General features: G+C 42.0%; 1 protein-coding gene across 3 annotated transcripts in view; it reads right to left on the minus strand.

The window, feature by feature from the left end:
• Window positions 1-23,824, minus strand: part of HGFAC (HGF activator) — a 55,316-nt gene that overhangs the window by 13,559 nt on the left and 17,933 nt on the right. For all 3 annotated transcript variants that reach the window (XM_020992163.2, XM_020992162.2, XM_020992164.2), the window contains 6 exons: window positions 16,540-16,662; window positions 14,955-15,086; window positions 11,167-11,277; window positions 6,995-7,169; window positions 4,349-4,434; window positions 1,100-1,355 (listed from right to left, as the gene is read on the minus strand). In XM_020992163.2, coding sequence (XP_020847822.1) covers window positions 1,100-1,355; window positions 4,349-4,434; window positions 6,995-7,169; window positions 11,167-11,277; window positions 14,955-15,086; window positions 16,540-16,662 — 883 coding nt within the window. The remainder of the gene's footprint in view (window positions 1-1,099; window positions 1,356-4,348; window positions 4,435-6,994; window positions 7,170-11,166; window positions 11,278-14,954; window positions 15,087-16,539; window positions 16,663-23,824) is intronic.

The raw sequence follows: 23,824 nt of genomic DNA on the forward strand, positions 1-23,824 counted from the left end.
TTGCCCAGGGTCACACAAGTAAGTGCCTGAGGCCAGTTTTGAACTCAAGAAGATGAGTCTTCCTAATTCCATGCCCAGAGCTCTATGCACTATGATGCCACCTAGCTGCCCTGATAATCAATCATACTTTGCCTCTATTTAACACTATTTTTAAACTGTTTTTTCCAAAGTTATTATCTTGTATGGTCCTTACAGAATCCAGGGAATTCAGCAATTCAGGTATTATTGCTGTCGACAAGAAGGAAAACTGAGAGCTAGGAACTAGAATCTTCTTGCCTTCCTGTGGTATGCAGAGTCCTCACTCACTACTCCTCGGAAGTTCTAGACCAAAGCACCTCCCTCTGGCTACCACTCCCTTTTTCTTACAGTCCAAAGGTTTAGGTCACCTCCTTAAATTCAGACAAGTAGTAGAAGGAGGGAGTGAATAAGCATTTATTAAGTACCTTCTGTGTGCTAGGTATTATGCTAAGCACTTAACAAGTATTATTTCACTTGATGGGAATCTATTATGATTCCCCATTTTACGGGTAAAGAAACCTAGGTAGACAGAGGTTAAGCAACTTGTCGAGGTTCACACAGCCAGTAAGTGTCTGAATCTAGCAGACCCGGGATTCTAGCTTAGGTCCTCTGACTGCAGATTCAATCCTTTTTCTATAGTTACGTGAATGCTCCACCATGTTTGGGTTACCCTCACTTAGCTTTCTTTCTCAAGTCTACCCCCAAGACATGGCTGTCCTCACATGGGGGAGAATAAGCATCCTGCTAGAAATTCAGGAGATCTCATCCTGAGAAAGCTCTCCCTGCCCCCCAAATCTCCCTTCTCCCCACATTTCCATCAGCTGCTGGAAGATCCTTGCTCAAAGAGAAAGAGTTATTCCCACCCCCAGGAGAACTCAGGCTGTGAATGTTGAGGGGGTTCAAAGCTTTTCCAGAGAATGGGGTTTGGTAAGGGAAAGATGAGAGCATGAGAAAAAAGGGGAAGAAGGATACATTGTACATCGATTAAGTTTCACCTGAACTGAGCCAGTCTTCATCGTCTTTACCATTTTCCCCAAGAACTGGCCTTCCCCAAGGCATTGGGGTAAATGGATGAGCTTACCTGTTGGAGAAACAATGGGCTGCTGTTACCACCCAGCAGGAGTGGATGAGGCTGCCAGCACAGAAGTTCTCCCCAATGTACAAGGCCGCCATCCATGGGTGGGATCCCGGCAAGGAGGACGATCCCCCGATAATTCGAGGCCTCAGAAATGTCCTCTTCTTGTGCCGCTTCCCACAAGCCCGTCTGTTGGGCTGAGAAATCTCAGGAACTGTGAAAAGTTCCAGGTTGGATCGAACTCCACTCTTCCGACTGTTTACTGGGGCAGGAGAAAAGGCAGAGCTTGATAGAATGTTGAAAAGAGAAAGTATCTGGGAGACCAGCTGTACAAGGTGAGGTTTAAGAAGGGTTCATGTAAAGTCCCCCATGCTTAAAGAGATGTTTTATTGGAAGGAGATTTGCACTTGGAGTTGGATCTGGCTTCAAATTCCTGCCCTGTGAATTACTACGCATGCAAATGTGGACCATTAACTCTATCCTCCTGGTCTTCAGTTTCTTTGTCTGTACAAATAACAGGGTGGGACTAAATGATCAGATCTAAATCCTCTGATTTCCTATGAAAAAGACACAGGGTTTTAGGGACTGCAAAGGCAATGTGAAGCTACGTTGTGATATGAGAGTCCCAAACCAGCTAACTTAATGTCCATTCATTTGTATTAATAGAAGCCAGGGATTAGAATAAAGGAGGTGATATCATATAGCCTGGTCAGACCACACTGGAGGTGCTGAGTCACACATTTGGACTTCACATGTTAAGGAGGACATCGATAAACTGGAATGCATCCAGAGGAGGGGGATCAGGATAGTTCATGGACTGAAAACCCTAGGATGGACTGAAGGGACTAGGGCGGCTCATTGGTGTCATAAAGACCCAAATTCAAATTCTGCTTCAGATAGTTATATGGCCCTGAATAAATCACTTAACTTCTGTTTGCCTCAGTTTCCTGAATTGTAAAATGGGGATCATAATAGCACCTGCCTCACAGAGTTGTTGTGAAGGTCAAATGAGAAGGCATGTAAAGAGGGAAGGGAAAGAGAACAAGTATTTATTAAGGACTTACTACCTGCCAGGTACCGTGCTAAGCATTTTACAAATACCTTATTTGAAGCTTACGACAACCCTGCCAGGTGGGTACTAACGGTGTCTCCATTCTAAACTTGAGGAAACTGAGGTAAATTGAAGTTAAGTGACTTGTCCAGGATCACACAGCTAGGAGGTGCCTGTGGCTGGATTTGAACTCGGCTCTTCCTAACTGTAGGCCCAATGTTCTATCCACTGTGCCACTTAGCTGCCTCTGAACCTTAAAAAAGCTTTGCAAACCTTAAAACATTATATAAATGCTAGTTATTATTCTTTGTTATTATGGCTGACCTGGAGAAGAGAAGACTTTGGGAATGGGATAGGGGGGAGGGATGCATAGGTTCCCAAAGTGGGCAATACCATCCCCTGGGGGCAGCACTGGAATGATGTGGGGGGTAGTAGTAGCCTCGGGTGCAACTGGGGAGTGTTGAATAAAAATAAGGGAGCAGGGGAAGCATAAGGAAAGAAGAGAAGAAAATTTTGAAAAACCACCTTTCATCTGTGGTATAACAGAGTTAAAGTTATAGTGATTACATTATTTTCCAAAGAAATACACAAAATGCTAGTTATAACCAAACAGTCGTCAAGTCCGTCAACAGGTCTTAATAAGCAAGTGTTGGCAGGTGAGCTTGTCACAAGTTGTCGGAAATTCCAGCATGCATCAGCAGGAATATGTGTATCTAATGACTTGTTTACAATATGATACTATGTGGTTACATGATGCAATATTGCATCATCAAAATCTCAATGCAGGAAAAAACTCACAAATTTACAATAAATTATTAAATTTCAAACGTCATTTTTTAAAATTATTTTTTAAAATAATAAATTTTTTTAAAAAACCATTAAAGGATTAAAGAAAGTAGATTTTCAGGAGAGCATTGAGTAATTTTTTTTTTTTTGTGGAAAAGGGAGCGGTAGGCCAAATAAGTTTGGGAATGTCTGGGTTAGAGAATTGTCATAAAGATCTTATGGGCTGTCACAGAGGAGAGGCAGGTAGGCAGGCAGGCACCATAGCGCACAGAGTGCCAGGCCTGGAGTCAGAAAGAGTCATCTTCCTGAGTTCAAATATGGCCTCAGACACTTCCTAGTTGGGTGACCTTGGGAAAGTCACTTAACCCTGTTTGCCTCAGTTTCCTCATCTGTAAAATGAGCTGGAGAAGGAAAATGCAAACCATTCCAATATCTCTGCCAAGAAAACCTCAAGTGGGGTCATGAAGAGTCGGACATGACTGAAACAACTGAACAGCTGTCACAAAGAGGTGTAAGACTTGTTTTGCTTGGCTCTGAAGGACAAGATACGGCGTTACAAAGAGGCAGATTTGACTTAAACACAAGAGAAATCTTCCTAACAATTAGTGAGTTTCTTGTCACTGGGGGTCTTCAAACATCCATTACTATTTGTCAGGGATTCTATAGGTGGGACTCCTGCTTTAGGTGTGGGCTGGGCTGAATGGGCTTTTAGGCTCCTCCCATCTTTGTGGTTCTATGATCCAGAAAGAGGAACTGAGGCCCAAAGAGAGGAAATAATTCACCCATGGTCAAACATTTTAGTAGGTAGCAAAGCTAGACTTGAACCCAGGTCTTTTGAGTCTGAGTTCAAGGTTCCTTCTATTGCTTTTGCCCCTCCAGGTATCATAACCCACCCCCCAACCCTGCCACCTTCACAGGACCAAATGAAAAAAATGAAAAACAAAGTCATATGTGAGTCATAAATAGGGATGTGTTGGAGCTGATTGTTAAATTTTCACTGTGAGCATTCATGCCTCAAAAATCAACAAAGACAACAAATTAGCATTTGATTTATTACTTTTTGACCCTCTGGACTTAAGAAAGTGATGGAGAAAATGTTCACAATGCACATTAAAATTAAAAGTATGTCCTACCTTTTTGGAGAGCCTATTGTTAAACATTTACCAGCATACCTGTGGCTATAAAGCAGGGTAAGCATGCTAAGGGGTGCTATTCCTATTTCCTAGACATTCCCTATGACTGTCCTCAGTGAGAACACCACCAGTGGGCTCCAAAACATCCTCCATCACCTTTGAGAACGCATCTTATTGCAAAACTGTTTGGGTTTTTCCTTTGTGGGGCTGGATAACACTGTGCTTCATGTCCATGAGCTAAAACAACAGCAGTTTTCCCCAGTGCCTGGCTCAAAGCCCACCTACCGCAGGCTGAGATGTTGCAGTATTCCCAGGACAGAGTATTGTCCTTCATGATGTAACACCACGGCTTCTCATCGCTGTCGGGATTTCTGGCACAAGAGAGGAACAATTCAGTGAAGCTGTGGGAGCCCAGGCTCTTCATCCCCTTAGCCCACCCATACCTAAAGAATAGGACCAGGAAGGTTAGGGGTTAGAGCTAAACTCCCCCTGTGCCAGTATGAACTAGCCATGAGAACCAGGGGCCCTGAAGAGGCTTATGGGAAATAACTCCCACATTTTCTATTCAAATGATGAGTCATAGAATGTCATACTCTAGAAAACTTAGTGGTTGTTTCTTTAAATATTCTAATAACTGTATTTCAATATAATTGGCTTTCTTTGTATATCTATGTATTTTATTTTATGCATTTAAAAATATATGGAGAATGCTTCCATAGGCTTCACCAGATTGACCCAGGGGTCCAGGACACCCAAAAAGGTTAAGAACCTTGTAGAAGACAATGCTGGAACACAAAAAAATCAAATGCCCAGAAGTCAGAAAGACCTTAGGGCCTAAAAACAAAGAGTGCTGGAAATGGAAAGGACCTTAGAATCTAGGATGTCAGAGCTGGAAGGGACCTTAGAAATCATTTAGTCTAATGCTCTCGTTTTACAGAGAAGGAAACTGAGATCCAGAGAGAAGAAGTCATTTGTTCAAGGTCATACAATGAATGAGTCAAGATCAGAGCCAGGATGAGAATAGCCAGCCAGCAGGCTTTCTTGACAAGGTAGCCTAACCTTGCTTGGTCTATGGAGTGGTCTCATTGACTCTAGAAAGACTGACACAATTTGATGTTGTTTGGATTTTCCAGTTGCCTCCACAACAGATGCTATGCCCAGACCATCAGGAATGACAAAGAACCTGGAGCTTTCAGAGGTCCAGGGAACCAGTAAAGCTGATAAAGCCTTCTCTAAGGATGATGTTACATTAATTATCCCATCTCACTTAATAGTAATTACATTTGTTAGATAAGAATTCTTCTCCTCCTCCTCCTCTTTCTTCTTCTTCTTCTTCTTCTTCTTCTTCTTCTTCTTTTCCTCCTCCTCCTCCTCTTTTTCTCCTCTTCCTCTTGTTCTTCTTGTTCTTGTTCTTCTCCTCCTCCTCCTCCTCCTCCTCCTCCTCCTCCTCCTCCTCCTCCTCCTTCTTCTTCTTCTTCTTCTTCTTCTTCTTCTTCTTCTTCTTCTTCTTCTTCTTCTTCTTCTTCTTCTTCTTCTTCTTCTCCTTCTTCTTCTTCTTCTTCTTCTTCTGCAATTGGGTTTAAATGACTTGCCCAGGTGAGGCCAGATTTGAACTCACTTCATCCTGACTCCAGGACTGGTGTGTGTGTGTGTGTGTGTGTGTGTGTGTGTGTGTGTGTGTGTGTGTGTGTGCAAAAACAATCATAACATGTGAACAGGTCCTGTACATCTTCTAAATCAATAAAAGACATTGTGTGAGAGACTTAATCACATGCTAGGGAACTTAGAAAATGTATAGTTCAGAACCTGTAGCTCTAAGCTATCTAAGGACCAGAGAGGGATTTCAAGGGACTGGAAACAGGGAGGAAAGAGTGGAGTCAAGCAGGAAAGATCTCATAACGAATCAGAAGCTCAAGGGCAACCAGGGATAGGAGAAAGAAAAGGCAGGACTGGGCTATGGTAGATAAAAGTTAGATCAAGGAAGGTCCTCAATCCTATAGGCTGGGGAAGGGGAAGTAGGAGGAGAAGAAGATTCAAGCTAATGCCTAGTTATCCACAGACCCTGTAATATAACCTTTTACTCAAATAATTACATTTAATAATTATATATACCCAAATTCATTACCCAAATGTTTGCAGCAACCTGAATCTTTTCTCAACTACAAAGAGGTTCACTAGAAACAGACATAAATGTAAATTAAGGCAGAGAGCTTAATGTCTTTCTAAATGTTATCAGGGCTGGGTAACTGGGGGGCTTGAAATGATTGTGATTGTACTCATATCTTTTCAGCTAAAGTGAATACTCTAAAAGCCACAAGGGGAGAGGGGGTACTAGTAAACCTTAGGAACCATTATCTTACCCCTAAACTTAAAATGAGCTAATTATTGTAACAAAGTATTACATTTTCTTTAAAGGTCTTACTTCATAGTTTCTCAATATCTCCTCCATTGCCTTGCCAGCTCCCTTGCTGATAGACAAAAACACACTTTCCTCCTGACCCTTTCCAGTTCTGAACTATGACTAAAATGAAATTGTTCCTGGATGGGGTGTGTCAATCTACTCCCCTGTTATCCCATTCACCATTTCAATTTTCCAGAGTCATATAACTAAAAAAATGTCAGAACCAGAATATAGACCCTGATTTCCTGATTCTAGTTTCTATATTCTTTCCAAGACCCCATGCTATCTCTTATAACAGCTCACACTTGGAGTTGGTAGTACAAATATGATTATCCTTATTTTATAGTTGAGGAAATTGAAGTGAGATATTATATGAGCAGAAGGTCTCTGCATGACCTATAACATAGGTTCTGCCTCCCCGATGTTATTGGCTTTTCTATTTGCAGAAGGTCTGCTTGCCACTGTGATGAAAGTAGGAAAAACCCTGAAGAGTTTTGGTCATATGGGGACAGGCTTAGGTGAACACTCACCTGCAGTAGGAGTGAGGGCCCAGCCCCAGGTGTACGGCCTTCTCCACACTGTCCACATGGAGCTCCTGATACAGCAAGTCTGAATTCCAGGGCAAACAGCTCTGGCCCGAGATGGTCTTCTTGGCAATGCCTCGATATTCTGTGCCATTACCTAAATAACAGGTCTCCCCAGGAGCTAAGAATAGGAAATACCTGCTGAGCATTGGCCAACATGGATCTGCCCTCCACCCTCCTCTTCTAGGCTTGAGAAGGATATGGAAGTGGCTTCCCAATTCCTCTTCCCACTTAACCTATCAAAATGGACCTGGGAATTCAAGCTGAGAGTCTCTCTACCTGAACCAAAACCTACCTCTAGAGACTGTGAACTCTTTGAGGGCAGGGAATCTTTGCTGCCATCTTGTATCCCCAGTGCTGAGCACAATGCCTAGCACATAGTAAGTACTTAGTAAATATTTATTGGCTGACTGACCTTGCACTTTATTGAGCTTCCTTCATAGTATCAGAGAAAGTCAGGAAGGGCCCTTGGGACACAGAACATAGAATGTTAGAACTGGAATCAATCTTGGAACACAGAATGCTAGAGTTGAAAGGGACCTTAGAACAAAGAACATTGAACATTGGACCTGGAAGAAATATCCGTCCAGACACACAGAATATCAGAAATGGAAGAGACCTCAGAGGTCATTCCATCCGATCTGTAGCCCCAAAAGATTCCACTTTTGATATCTCCAACAAATCATCACCCAGTGTTTGTTTGAAAGAAGGAGAGCCCACTACTTCCTGAGGTGGCCCATTCCATTTCCAGATAGTTCCAATTAATATGAAGTTTTTCCTGGTATTGAACCTACCACGTAACTCCTCATGCCCAGTCTTGTACTTGTGTGGTTATTTTTTGGAACCCAAATGTAGAATGTTATGTTCAGCCCTATTAAATCCCATCTCATCAGATTCAACTTTTTTTTCTCTAGCTAATGAAAGGGTGTGTTTTTTGGATGCTGCCATCCACCACGTTAACAATTCCTCCCAATCGGATGTAATCTACAAAAATGACAAGCCTACCACCTCTTCCTTCATTTAGCTCCTTGCTAGAAAGGTTGAACACTAGAGAGTGAAGGACAGATCCTTGAGGCACCCCACTGGAGACTTCCAAGTTGACATTGACTTATTCATGACCGCTCTTTGTAATTGATCATTTAATTGCTCCTGCATCTATCTATCTGAGCTGTCACCAGTCTATCTCACTCCATTTTCTTCTACAGGGCAGAATGAGAGATTCTGTTGAATGCTTTGCTGAGAACCAGGATTACACACACGTTTGTTGAAATCATATGAGAATGGAAGAAAAGATGGAAGAAGCAGAGGGAGAGATGGAGTTAGGAAATGAGGGGAAGAAGAAAAGAAGGAAGGAAGGAAGAAAATTCAGAGATTAATGGAACTTCATAGCGAACTGGAAATGGACACAGAACATCTGTATTTTTTGCCCTTTTTTTGCTTGTCAATTCATTTGGCTCTACCTTGTTAAATGATAAGAGTTTATGCAAGAATTTACTCTTTATTTTGCATATTTACTTTATTATTTTTGTTGGTCATTATTGAATTTATAATTTTTAAAAACTTTTATTGCTTTACTAAAACCTAATAAATTATATCTATAGCCTTCCCTTATCATCCAGTCTAGTAACCCTATCAAAAACTCAATGATGTTGATCTGGCCTGACCTGTTCCTTATAAACCCATGTTGGTTCTTAGTGATCACCATTTCCCTTTACAAAATATTCACAAATTATATTCCTTTAATGATATACTCAGGAATTTTTCCAGGAATCAAAGTTGATCTTAGACTATAGCATGTCAGAACTGTAATAGATCTTAGAGGTCTTATATTTTTCTTCCATTCTACAGATAAGACTGAAACTCAGCTACTAATCCAGTTACTAATGTTATTTGCATTGCTTCATAGACATCTGAGCCCATGAATATTACTTCTGCCTCTTCCCCATTGTGATTTACTGAACAGCCATGGATAGTAATTTTTCACATATGATACCCACAACCCTCTGGGGTATCTGCAGTTAAGTAATTATATCTCAGATTTTGTCTCATTCTCAAGGTTACAAAGCAAGTTAGCAGAACAAGGACAAGAACCCAGGTTTCCTGAGTGCCCATCAAATCTCATCCTACCCTCTATCCCTTCATTTGACTCAGTAACACAATCACACTTACACTGACCCTTCTCTAAACTCTGATTGCTTTCATAGTCTGTTACAGACACTCTACCATTTCATTATACACAGGATTATTTTGTACTGTTCTCTTAGTATTTCCTGTGGTCGTCTTGCCTCTCCAGCTGGACTATGAGCTCCCCTTGGGCAGGGGTTCTGTGTTAGATATGTGTCTGTAGTCTAAGAATCAGGGTACATAGGATCCAGTTCACATTCTGTTTCTAAATTACTTACTATTTATATCATATCATATCATATTTATTATCATCATCATTATATTGAGCTTATAAATTCCTAGAACTTGAACTGGAAGTAGTCTCAGAGAACATCTAGACCAAGGGAGGGGAACCTGTGACCTCAAGGCCACATGTGGCCCTCTAGGTCTTCAAGTGTGGCCCTTTGACTGAATAAAAACTTCATAGAACAAATCTCCTTAATAAAAAGATTTGTTCTGTAAAACCTGGACTCAGTCAAAAGGCCGCACTTGAGGACCTAGAGGGCCACATGTGGTCTCGAGGCCACCACCTCTTTTTACAGATGAGGAAGCTGATGCCCAGGGAAGTTTGGCATGTTGTTCAAGGTCACATGGATAGTAAGCACAAGAGGTGAGATTTGAACTCAGGTCCTCTGTAGCATCACTGCTCTTTGCACTGTCCCCCACTCCTTTTGGCACCTTATTTTGCTCCTCAGTAAAAGGAAGAGGGTAGACTAGATATTCCTAGACGTCTTTTCCAACACTAACCTTCTATATTTTCTAGATTCTTTTCACCTCTAGCACTTTATGTTTGGGAGCTGTCATAGGGGTAGGGTGACTGGGGTTTTCTTTCGGGGTACTCAGATTAAAGAAGGGCACTTTCAGTCCTTCAGTGGTATAGAAACAAGTAATCTTAGCACCTCAGTAGCAAAAATAATTAGCTAAAATAGGAAGCTACCAAGTGGTTACCACCCTTCCTCTTGGCAGCCATACCAATGTGAGCTTCTTCTTGGCTCAACCTCTCCCTGTTCCTCATAATGTCCTGGGGGCCCTGCCAGCCTCAGTTGTACCCAGGGGTTCATTTTTTACTGTTTGTTCCAGGTACCATAACAATAGTTACAACTCTATTAATTTTTTGGGCTCTTCCAGTTCCAACTGTCTATGTTCTATAGTCTTTTCTATAGATACTCCATTTTCCATGCTCCAAGGTCCCTCTCAGCTCTGATAGCCTATGTTCTGTGTTCTAAGTTCCTTTCTGGCTCTGATGTTATAGGTTCTATGGTCCCTTCTAGCTCTAATTCTTATGTTCTAAGTCCTCTTCCAGTTTTGATGTTCTATTTTCCATGCTCCAAGGTCCCCCTCAGCTCTGATAGTCTATGTTCTAAGTTCTCTTCTGGCTCTGACATTCTGTGTTCTATGATTCCTTTCATCTTTCAGTTCTAATGTCCCCTACGTTCTAAAGTCCTCTTCCAGCTCTGATAGTTTATCCTCCACGCTTCAAAGTCCCTTTCAGCTCTGATAGTCTATGTGCTATGTTCTAAGTTAGCTTCAGGCTCTGATGTTGTTTTCTGGTCCTCTTCAGCTCTAATGTCCTATGTTCTAAGTCCACACCAGCTCCGATATCCTATGTTCCATGTTTCAAGGTCCTTCTCTGCTCTCATAGGCTATGTTCGAAGTTCTAACCTCACTTCTGACTCTGATATTCTATGTTCTCTGGTCCCTTTCAGCTCAAATGTCCTACAATTCTAAGGCCTCTTCCAGCTCTGACATTCTGTTGTTTATGTTCTAAGGTACTATTCAACTCTGATGTCCCGTGTTCTAAAGTCCCTCACAGTGCTGACGTTCTGTGTTCTCTAGTCCGTTCCATCTAGAATGGTCTAATGTAGCAATGTCTACGTTAATGATATTAATGATGTTAAATGATATTAAAGATAATGTTTAATGTAGACAATTCTTTGGTGGGCATCTTGACTTACCAATGTTGCAGTATTTCCCTGCATAGCGCCCTTGGCAAGCACAGATGGTCTTCCCAGTGGAGACAATCATTCTACAGACGCTGTCATGGAGGCACGGGTTATTTACACAGGCTGCAGGTGAGAGTGGGAAGACCCGTTATACAGGGCAGGAATCACCTAGACTCCCTTGGGATTCCTTTCTTTTCCCTATCCTGGGGCTCTTGAGGGCTTTAGGCTGGACCCCTTGCTAGAGGCCTCTCTTACTTCCCACCTATTCCCCTGTTCCTGTTTTCTCCATCCTCACCTCTGCTCCACTTCCCTGGCTTATATGAGTACCTCTCCCAGCCCTCCTACACACAAACAAACGTCTGTTAGAATCCTTCCATGTTTTTAATGCCCAGTTCAGGTGCCTGAAGCCTTCCCTAATCCCTCAACTCAAGGGGATCCCTCCCTCCCTCCCTCAAATCTCTTCCACTAGTCTGCATAAACTCTGCCATTGAACATGTACCATATTGTAACAGGGATTATATTTATTTTTATATGTGTCTTTCTAGTAGATAATGAACCCCTTGAAGGCAGGAACTGTGCCATTTTTCATTTATGTATCCTTAGCACTGAGCAGAGTTGCTTAATAAATATTTCTGGAGTGAAAGACCCACAATAACAGACAATCCACTTTATTGGAAAAGCATTACCTACATGGCATGATCTGAGGTGTGTGGAAAAGGCTTCCTTTCCTAAACATGCTTCCCTCATCAGCCTAGGAGAAGGCCTGAAATTCCATCATTATAGGTTTGATCTTTGGGGTTCAGCATTGTCCTCTCCAGACATCTCTTGCTCCAACCTCTCCCTTGACCACAGAAGACCATTCTCCATCACTGACATGTTACTATGAATTAGTTTGCCAAAATGTTTAGGTAGGAGTATTAGGGGAAAAATTTGTGGCAGAAAGGGGAAAGGATGGGATCATTTTGAGATACAGGGAACTTGAAAGTTGAGTCCCCAACATGTTGGAGAGAAAGGACCATTGACTTTGGAGTGAGAAGATATGGGTTCATGTCCCAGCCCCTGTCATCAGTTGCACAATTTTAGGTAAATAGCCTTTCCCTCTGGGCCTCAATTTCCTCCTCTGTAAAATAGGGGCAATAATCCCCATACTGTCTACCTAATAAGTGTTGTGATGATAATGCTTAACTTTTTGTATGATTATGTAGAGGGAAGAAGAGTAGGATCTGGAGGGACACCATGGCAGTCAGGGCCACAATCAGCACTAGATTTATTACAATCTGGCCATGCCATAAGGTATCAGCCTCTGGGAATGCTTAAGCTGCACCTCATTTCAATGCTCATAGTTGCAAGGACAGACAGGAGAATGCACAGACTAGGGCCCAGAGTTCTAGACCTTCTCAGGGACCTAAGAGTCAGTGTCCTGTCAATCTGTTTGCCCACACAGATGTGACTATGAGCGTCACTTAAAGTTTACACGGTATTTTCTAATCGCAAGGTAGATGTGACACATGCATCTATCCAGCTCCCTTTCATGGGGAAGTGGGAAGTCCAGGAGAACATAGTAAATTTCCAGGACCCCTCTTCTTTCTGACCCCCACCCAGCAGGGCTGAGAGGAGAAAGAAGACACACAGAGAAAGATAGAAGGGCTCCAGTCTAAAGAGTTTTCTGTTTCTGGGAGGGACTGGGACCCTGGGGATCGATTAGGATGGAAAAGCAATATTAATTAGGAGGACAGATAGACCAGACAGAGACCAGGCTGTGGTTTATGCTAAAAGAAAGTAAATGAGAAAGGAAGTGGCACAGAGGTCATGAGTGTTTCCAGTCTTCTTCAGCCACCCCAGCCTTTGTCATTTGCATAGAAAACTAGAGCATTATAAGGGAAAATAAAAGCATTTTTCTCACCACAATTTCACCCAGTTCCTTTTCCATTTAAGGAAGTAGAGTCCTGAAGATATTTGCCACAGCCAGTGGAAAGAGAACTAAAAGCTAGCGTGAATTTCTGTTATCTTTCTTTGTATTCCTAGTAGTGAGCACAGTGCCTGACACATAGTAAGTAGATATTTAATATGTATTGATTGATTGATTGATTGATGTTATAGTTGAACTAAGGACTCAGGAAAAGGGTAAGCAACTCAAAGAGAGCTCAAAAAATAGATATGATTTAAGTCTGAGTATCTTCTATTTTCTGTAAGCATCCTGCCAGAGAAAGCTATAATCCTCCCCTTCAGGAGACATGTTTACTAATGACAAAATTCCCCAGTGGATGGAGGACAAAGCGGTCAATGATCCTGAAGATGGCGGCACCTTTGCTGGAGACTATAGCTGAGCTGGAGCCCTTCCCTATAGGACAGGAGCTTACTAATCACAGCACATCCTAATGGATGGAGGATGATGGCTGAAAGATCTTGTTGAAAAAGTTATAGCTTTCCCTTAAAGGAAATCATTACTTACATCCCTTTTCATCAGCAGCTTTGCTCTGTTTGGACACCCCACAGAACACAATACTCCCTAGTGGTCTCCCTCCATTTTCTAGTTCCTCCATTAGATTGTAAGCTCCTTACAGAGAGGGACTGTCTTCGTATTTATATCTTTAGTGTTTAGCCACATAGTAGGTTTAGGCACATAGTAGGTGCTTACTAAATGTTTCTTGAATTGAATTGAATGAATCAAATCCCTAGTGGATGTTGGACAGGGCATTTGTGGACTCTGAAGCTTGCTGGATAGCTTTACAGTATATCAAATGGAATAGAGATATAATGCCCAGCAAAGAAGAGTTGCCACGTAAAGTTTGTCAGGGAGCAGCAGAGAAGTGACATCTGACTGGAAGCGAGCACAGCAGAAAGCAGTATCTGGGTCATAAATCATTCCTCCTCACTTATGTCTTGGTCCCACATGTCCTTTACATGTGTATGCACCATGCATCATCCCATGCCTGTCCACACTTATTAATTGTGCATGAATTTGTGGGATAGAGGGATCAAAGGTTTATAGTGGAAATGTTCTTCTGTTATTTTTATTGACATATTATTTTACTAAATTCTTTTACTTTGAACTAAGTGTATCCCGATGCTGACTAGAAAAACTAAATATGTTAATAAGAGCTCTTGAGATATTGTCTGGAGAAGATTCTGACTCACAAAATATCTAGAATCCTAGGTAGTTTCTTGGAGGCCCTTGTGAAGGAGAGGAAACAAGATAATAATGGTTCCAATTTTTTGTTACCCTCCTATTTTATCCAGTTAAGCTGTTTACTGAGATAATGATGCTTAAATAGAAGTGTTTGATTCACAGCTTTCTGTGAATGGAAGAAAGAGATTTGACAATAAGTAAAGGTAATGCCAGGAGACTAGTAGAGGTTCGTGCCTCTGCAGCCAGGATTCAAGTCTAAGCCCCAAATCTAGGGCTCTTTCCCAGGAGAGAAAATATAAGAGGAGTCAATAGGTAAGTGGCAACCAGCACAAACCTGGTTCATGCTAGCACCGTTAGAAGAGCAGGCAGCTAGGTGTGCATTCCCACAGTGCCACCTAGTGACTGCATTCTAAAGTCCTTTCTAGTCCAGTCTGTTCACTAAAGTCAATTATCTAGTTATCTCAAGTCAATTAACTCCATCTCTGGCTTTCTATGCTAGTTTTCTAAAGTCCTTTAAGTTCTAACATTCTGTGATATTCCTCACCCTTTTTGTTCCTCTGCCCCATTTGGCTCACCTCCCCACCATTTATCCCCTAGCAACAGTTCCCTCCCTCCCATTTTGCTCAGTTACAGAAGAGTGGGGAGAGGGGAGGCGGGAAACCCAGGCTACCTGTGTATCGGATCTTCTCACAGTCAATATGACCCCTGGAGCAATTGCACCACTCTACGACCCCTTGATGGATTCGAGGCCAACTTTCATCTATGTCAAAGTACTCATAACGGGTTTCATCAAAGCATTTCTCTGTTCAGGAGGAAGAAAGCATAGAAGTTATAAGCAAAAACAAACCAGATCCTGTCCTAATAGCATCTACCTTTATTCTTCTTCTTGCTAGGCTCCTTCCCCAGAAAAAACAAAAGTTAATAAGAGCTAACCTCATCAGTGAGCATGGCACTGAAGGATAGTAAAGACCAATCCGCCCAGCAGTCAGGTTCAGTGGTAACATTTCATTCCTCTTGGTCAAGATCAGCAGTTTCTAAGGTTTCGAGCTGTAAGGGACTTCCTGAGCTTACTTAATCCAAATCTAATTACCTAATCCAAATCCTAATCCAAATTTTAGAGATGAGGGACTTGGGACCCAGAAAGTCTAGATTTGAACTCAAGTCCTCCTTTCTCCAAACCCAGGACTCTATCCACTCTACCGCTAGCTTCCTCTAGGTGCAGGTTTCAGTGTTGTTAATGGAACAAGTACTGACCTCAGAGGGAGGCTAGCTGGATTCACTTCTGACCACTGCAATTGTGGGACCTTCATCTTTCTGTGCCCTGGTTTCGTCATCTGTTAAACGGGGCTTATGACATGTATACAGCCTACTTCACAGGGTTGTTGTGAGGAAAGTCCAAGTGCTATAAAAATGTGAGTTATTATGAACAATGATAACAACAAAAATAAATGTCAGAAAGCGCTACATTGAGTAGGGGAAGCAGGCGTCTGACTCTATCCTGTTATTTTAGGAAAGTACAGCAGTAAGAGTCCCAAAGGGGCCTCTATTTAGGACCTGAGCTTATATCCTGGGATTGGACAAAGTACAGCGTACTTTTTAAAAGTATGACAATAATAACAGATATCACTTATATAGCTCTTTAAAGTTGGTAAAATGTTTTACATATATTATCTTACTTGATCTTCACAACTCTATGGGGTAGAAGCTATTAGTATGCCCTTTTTGCAGATGGAAAGCCTAGGGCTGAGAGGGTTACAGAGTTCATAAGTATCTGAGGTGAGACTCAAACTCTGGTACTCCTGCGTCCCAAGTCAGTGCTCTAACCACTGTATCCAAAATGTTACTTATTTTAAGAGTTGGCGCAAATGTAAAGACATCACAGTTATCTGAGGGGCACTAGATTGATCTCTATAAATTGCCCAGTCACACTGGTACGAGTGTATACAACTGTGTAGAAGGGCCCTCACAAATGTAGTTACAGGAACAAACCAAAAAAAAAAAAAGCCCCAAACAAACCCCAAAAACTAAAACCAAACTACACGGGGAAACTGAGACCCAGAAAGTATGCAGGTCACAAGTATCCTAACAGGCTTTCAAACCCAGGTCTCTTGCCTTGCAATGCAGGGCTTCTTCTACTCTGCCAAACCGACCTGCTTCTGTCATCTGAAACCTAGCATCTTCTCTTGTGTCTGCCCATCATGCCCAGGTGCCCAAGCTGCTCCTCAGTGCTGGAAGTGGGGGAGGGGGCTCCTTACCCATTTCGCAGTCCTTGCCAGTGAATTCCTCAGGACAGGCACAGTGATAGGATGTAGAGTCTTGGGAGTTGGAGCAGGACCCTCGGTTTCTGCAAGGGCTGGAGACACAGTAATCCAGGCTGCCTGGAAGACAGCAGAGACATAAGCCAAGAGCCACCTTTGTCTCATTCTCTCTTTCTTCACCTCCCTCTCTCAGGCATTGCCTGTGAACTGGAAATTCTGCTGCCTTCTGGTCAGACACAATGCTCTGTTCATGTAGAAAACCCTCCTTTCGGGATCTCAAAGACCTGGTTTATTGGAGCCCTTGGGTTGAGACTGGTCTTATACCAAGGGGGTAGTCACCTCTTTGTGAGATGGGAGAAATAGGTTCATAGGCTCTAGTATTAGAACGGACCTTAGTAATCATACCGGCCAACTCCTCCAACTTCAGTGGAACGTAAGGCCCTTAAGGACAATGGAAATTTCATTTCTTTCTTTGTAGGGATACTTACTAGAGATACCTAGTAGCTGGCACAGTGCTGGGCACATAGGAAGCAATTAATAAATGCCTTTTGAATTGACTTAAATTTTACAGAGGGAATTGTGTTTCTGGGGTGGGAAGTGACTTGTTCAGGGTCACACAGCTAGTAACTCAAACCAGAACTCAAACTCAGGACTTCTGAATCTGAATTTCATGCTTTTTCTGCCACACTGTGGTCCTCTGACAGAAACATCTTTCTCTATTCACTTTCTGCAGTATAAGAAATTCCATTAGCATCTCTCAATCTTTTTTTTTTTAAAAAGGATTCTTTTTGTTTGTTTTTAATTTTTTAAATGTTATTTTATTTTCATTTTCAAATTCTCTCCCTCCTTCCACCCCCTTCTCAACCAATTGAGAAGACAAGAAACATGATATCCCTCATACAGTCACGTAAAATATATTTCTGCATTAGCCACATTCTGAAAAAAAAAAAAGCAAGAAAAAAAGGGGGGAAGGTACCTCTGAGGCTACCAGTTCTCTATCTGGAGGTAGATAAGATTTCATATCCTGATTTCTTTGGAGTTGTGGTGACTCATATTGATTAAGTCTTTCACAGTTAATTATCCTTACAGTATTGTAAAGCAAGGGTTCATGAGCTGGTTTAAAAAAAATTGATAACTACATTTCTCCATGATTGGTTTCCTTTGTATTTTATTTTATGCATTTTAAAACATTATTTTTGGAAGGGTTTCACCAGACTGCCGAAGGGGTCCATGACACAGAAAACTTTAAGAACCCTTGCTCTAAAATATGTAACACGAGGAGTATAATTGGTCCATCACACTCAACACCTCCATATTAGATGACTTGTTTCCAAGGGAGGAGTAATGATGTCTAGAGGAGGGCCTTGAGCACTGGTGGAGGGAAGAGCCAATGATGTGAGAGGGAAAGGACTATGGGGGCCACCAAAGGCAAACTTCCCCTGAATGGTAACATTTTTGCTAGGGCCCAGACTAGCAGGAGAGACAAAGGAATGCAGATCAGGGGGCCTGTCTAGCCTTGGCGCATTTTAACACCATCCCTTAAAAAGCATAGGCACTCATGCACACGAACAGAGAGATGTTCAAAAGAGGTAGCAAGTTTTTTGTTCCTCTTGGTCTTTAAATGGAGGCCAGAATACTATTTCTAAATGTAACCAGTCTCTCGGTTCCTAGGCTATGAGTTTTCACAGAATAAGTTCGATCTGGGAGTCAATTCCCTCCAAAACATTTTCTTTGGCCCTTTTGCTTTTACCAAATATCCTCTGGGAAATCGCAGAATATAGATGGAATGTAACTATGTTTGTCTCCCTGTATGTGACTAAATGGATCCCCCTTTCCTATACAAGCATTCAAGCTAACAATAGATGTATTGGGTAAGGACAGCCTTTATTCCACCCCACAGATAATGTAGAAAACACATCAAGGACTCAACAGTAATCCATAAACAATTCCTACAATCCTCCTCCCTCTCTAGCGAGTCCCACTTTTCCCCATGATCCTGGAGTTCTCCAAACTCTTAGCACCACTGTGTAATTTAGCACCACTGTGTAGTCCTCTTTGAAGAGAAGTAAAATTGAGATTGCAATAAACCACCATTCTGTCAGGGAGACTCACTATCCCCCCATAAGGAATCCCATTTAGGATGTTAGCCCAATAACTTGAATTCCTACCTTCCTTTCCCCTCCTCTTCTCAAGGACGAGGGACTTTGGGTAGCTTTCACCCCAGAGACCCATACATAGTGTTACGGTACTATCTTAATAGGGAAACAGAACCTTCTTTCTGAAGCTCATTCAGTAACCCCCTCCACTTGGTTTACCTGCACAATCTGAATAACTCATGGTAACAGGGTAGGACAATGCCCAACTCTTTTGATTCACATTTCCTGTTTAAACTCTCTACTGGCTTTCTATCTTCAGGAGCCACACATATGATCCTCTTCTCTCTCCAAGAGGTTAGTACTGTGTAAAAAACTTCCTTTCTCTGGCTAGAAGGCTGGATTCTGGGATCTGGACTGTCCAGGTACTCTTGTAAGCTCTCCATGGCTGACAAGTGGTTGAGAATGTTTGTGCCTCTCTTCTCTTGGTATTCCAGCACTGTCCTGCTTTCTGACATCTTTTGGACTAAGAAACTTCCATTTCTGGAACTCAGGTGTAGGATGGCCCAACAGTTCCACAGGAGCTATGCTAATGTATAGGTAACCTTGGAGACTAAAAATCTACTCTCAGGCCTCTGATGTCTTACCTTTGCTTAGAAAAAAGGAAACAAAATAGCATCTTATTCAGTCATTTCAGTCATGTCCAACTCTTCATGACCCCATTTGGAGTTTTCTTGGCAGAGATACTGGAGTAATTTGCCATTTTCTTCTCCAGCTCATTTTACAGATGAGAAAATTGAGGCAAACCTGGTTAAGTGATTTGCCCAGGGTCATACAGCTAGTAAATGCCTGAGGTCAAATTTGAACTCAGGAAGTTGAATCTTCCTGACTCCAGGCCCAGCACTTTATCCACTGAGCCCAATAAAATAGCAAAAAGGCTCATTTCTGTGGTGAAGTCTTGCCAAAAATGTTGCCTCTGTGACAGCATAACAGTTCTTCCCTATTCCAGACCAAATCATCCAATTCATCCTCCAAAGAGGAGATTTTCAAAGATGTCTCCATCTTAAACATGGCATCACTAGATCTGCCCCCACAGATCCCTCCACTCCTCCCAAGGTTGTCTGCAGTCATGGTCAGCCCCTGACAAGGAGACCAGAAGTCCTAAACAAAGCCTAACTTCTGGTTGAGCTCGGGTAGTTGAAACCAAGAAATGCTGTAGAGGGGATTTCTCTCCAGGCAATGACTAAACCAGGTCCCCAGTGAGTTCCCTTTCAGTTCCAAGATTCCATGACTCTGACTCACATGTAAACAAGGCAGACTCACACTTGCACAATTGTCTACCCATATAGCTGCTTACAAATGCAGGTGTATACAGTAAACGCTCACAGATACAGACATGGCAAATACTCAGACAAGCTCTCATCTGTTTAGATAAGAGCACACCAACCCACAACATCCACACACAGAGGAACATGGATTTAGATGAGAGCTTAGAGGACAGTTAGTCTAACTTTCATTTTACAGATGAGGAAACCAAGGCCCAGAGAGAGTTGGTGATGAGGGTCATTCAGCAACAGAGCCCAGGCCCTCTCACTCGTTCCACTACACAGACCCTGTCTCATTTTGTAGAGTAGGAAACTGAGGCCCAAGAAAGGGGAAAGGTCTTTGCTCAGAGTCACACAGGAATTAGTACTAGAGATGGATTCAGAGGAATCCAGCTCCTCCCATGCCAAATGCTTTGTCCTCTGTGCATTTTCCCTAGCCTCTCCTCCTCTGCCTCTGCCACAGATGGAAATGTGTGTGTTTGCATACAAACACACACACAGGCCAATGCATAAGCACACAGGTATGCCTGCGCATACACTAAACACAAAGACACACACACACACAGACACATATTCACCCATATATGCTGACACAGGAATACTTGTACAGGAACTCACACAGCCCTCCCAACTCTCCGTTTTTATAACTCAGGGTCTAGTCCCTTTAAAAGGCTATCAGGTAGCCTTGACATGAGCTGGTATACATTCTTATATTTGACCACCAGATGGCAATGTTGGCTCACAAATGGCTAAAATGGTGTCATACATTCACGTACATATGTGTACATTCTCTCTCTCTCCCTCTCTCTCTCTATCTTGGCCATGGGACTTTGGGCAAGTTGCTTACTCTCTCTGAGTTTCAGTTTCCTCGCCTATAAAGGGGTTGACCAGATGGCCTACAAGATCCCTTCCAGCCTGAAATTTATGACTTTATGAGCTCCTACCTGAAGTAGGTATTTGATCAATATTTGTTGAATGAACGAATGTCCCTTTTAGAGTAGTCCAATTCTAACTAAAATAGTTCTTGGTGTCTCTCTCTAAACAAGGAGGGCTAATTTAGATCATTCCCAAACAGGCCAGTGGATAATAATCATCTCTTGTACTTATAAGGCCTTTTATGTTTTTCAGTGATTTTTTAGAAACAATGCATCTTGGAGGTATACAGAGGAAGGGAAGAAGGAAGGAAGGAGGGAGGGAGGAAGGAAAGGAGGGAAAGAAGGAAGGAGGGAAGGAAGGAAGGAGGGAAGGAAGGAAGGAGGGAAGGAAGGAAGGAGGGAAGGAAGGAAGGAGGAAAGGAAGGAAGGAGGGAAGGAAGGAAGGAGGGAAGGAAGGAAGGAGGGAAAGTAGAAAGGAAAAAAGGAAGGAAGAAAAGAAGGAAGGAAGGAAGAGGGAGGAAGGGAGGAGGGAGGGAATAAACATTTATTAAACACCTACTATGTTCCAGGCACTGTGCTAAGCACTTTGCAAATATGGCTTCATTTCATTGTCACAACAACCCTGGGAGGTGGGTACTATTATTATCATCTCCATTTTACAGATGGAAAAAACCTGAGGCACAGAAGTGTTAAGTGACTTGCCCAGGATCACACAGCTAGTAAATATCTGAGGTAGGATTTGAACTTGGGTCTTCCTACCTACAAGTCATATGCTGTGGCCATCAAGCCACTTCATGCTCAACAGAATGGGGAACATTTGAAGAAGGGTCATGCTTCAAGGAAGAGATGATGAGTTCTGTTTGGGATAAGTTGAGTTTGAGATACTGACAGAACATTCACATGTAGACATCCAGCAGGCAGGACTGTAGTTCAGGAAAGAGATTAGGGCAGGATATATGGATTTGGAAGTCATCTATGTAGACATGATAACTGAAGCCGTGGAAATTGACGAGATCACCATGAGAGAGTCTAGGAGGAGAGAAGAGGGCCTTGAGGGACACCCTTGTTTAGGTGGTGTGAGATTGGTGATAAATAGCAAAAGAGACAGGAAAACAAAAGAGATCAGTGACACAGAAGCTAAGAGAAGGGAGAATAACCAAGAAGAGGTTAGTCTATGGGGCCAAAAAAGTGCAGATCAGTCCCAGCGGATGAGGACTGAGAAAAGACTGTGATTCAGGAGGTAAGAGATCACTGGCCTTCTCAGAGGAAGTTCTTTCAGTCAAGTGGTAGGGCTGGAAGCCTGGTTGTGAGAGGCTGAGAAGCATGTGGGTGGTAAAGATGCAAAGGCAGTAAGAATAGGAACCTGGCACAGAACAGCACAGTTACAGGTTAATAGCTTGAGGGGAAGGCAAGGTCAATTGAAGTTGTTTGCTTTTCTTAAAAAATTTATTAGGGATGGTGGAGACCTGAGCATATGGGTAGGCAGCTGAAAAGGAACCAGTAGAAAGAGATTGAGAATTAAAAAGAAAGTGGAAAGTCTCTCTAGGGCCAACTCCTAAGGGATACAGGAGGTGATAAGATCAAAGACACAAGTAAAGGGATCATACTTGACAAGAAGGGTCACCTCTTCCTTAGAGATTGCTGTAAAGAAAATGATGATAGGGTTTTGAGCTATGGAGTAAGGGAGCTTACAGCAGATGACCTAGATTTTTTCTATAAAATAAGAGGTTAGGTCCTGTGTTGAGAAGGAAGAGATATGTGATATGGGGGTGGGAAGCAAGGATACAAGAAAGTTTGTAGTATTAGTAGTAGTAATAATAACAACAGGCGTTTACATAATGGTTTAAGGTTTTAAAAGTGCATTACAAAAATCCCCACAACAACCTTGGGAAGTAGATGCTATTATTTTTCCCTATTTTACAAATGAGGAAACTGAGGCAGACAGTGGCTACGTGGTTTGTCCAGGATCATACAGCTGGTAAGTATCTGAAGCTGGATTTGAACTCAAGTTTTCCTGACTCCAGTGCTTTATCTATTGCCACCTAGCAACCTATAGTCTCAGTAAATGTTGTCTGACATAAATAAGCAAATTAGAAGAGCAAGGAATGATTTAACTGTCAGATTTATGGAGAACAGAAGAAGTCATGACCAAACAAGAGGTAGAGAGCATTACAAAATATAAAATAGGTCATTTTAATTATATTAAATTTAAAAGCTTTTGCACAAACAAAATCAATGCAACCAAGATTAGAAAAAAGGCAGAAAGCTGGGAAACAATCTTTACAATATGTGTCTCTGATAAAAGCCTCATTTCTCAAATACATAGAGAACTGAGTCAAATTTACAAGAATACAAGCCATTCCCCAATTGATAAATGGTCAAAGGATATGAACAGGCAGTTTCAGATGAAGAAATCAAAGCTAGCTATAGGCATATGAAGAAGTGCTCTAAATCACTTTTGATTAGAGAAATGCACATTAAAACAACTCTGAGGTACTACTTCATACCTATCAGATTGGCTAATATGACCAAAAAAAAAGGAAAAAGATAAATGTTGGAGATGATGTGGGAAAATTGGAACATTAATGCGCTGTTGGTGGAGTTGTGAACTGATCCAACCATTCTGGAGAGCAATTTGGAACTATACCCAAAGGGCTATAAAAATGTGCATACTCTTTGATACAGCAATGCCACTACTAGGTCTGTATCCCAAAGAGATCATAAAAAAAGGGTAAAGGACCTACATGTGCAAATATTTATAGCAGCTTTTTTCATGGTGGCAAAATATTGGAAATTAAGGGGATGCCTATTGATTGAGGAATGGCTGAAGAAGCTGTGGAATATTCATTTAATGCGATACTATTGTATAATAAAAAATGATGAATAGGCAGATTTCAGAAAAACCTGGGAAGACTTGAATGAACTGATGCAAAGTGAAATGAGCAGAACCAGGAAAATATTGTACACAGTATCAGCAACATTGTGTGAT

This window comes from Phascolarctos cinereus, unplaced genomic scaffold, assembly GCF_003287225.1.
Source record: "Phascolarctos cinereus isolate Bilbo 61053 unplaced genomic scaffold, phaCin_HiC Scaffold_9;HRSCAF=440, whole genome shotgun sequence".
NCBI classification, from domain to species: domain Eukaryota; kingdom Metazoa; phylum Chordata; class Mammalia; order Diprotodontia; family Phascolarctidae; genus Phascolarctos; species Phascolarctos cinereus.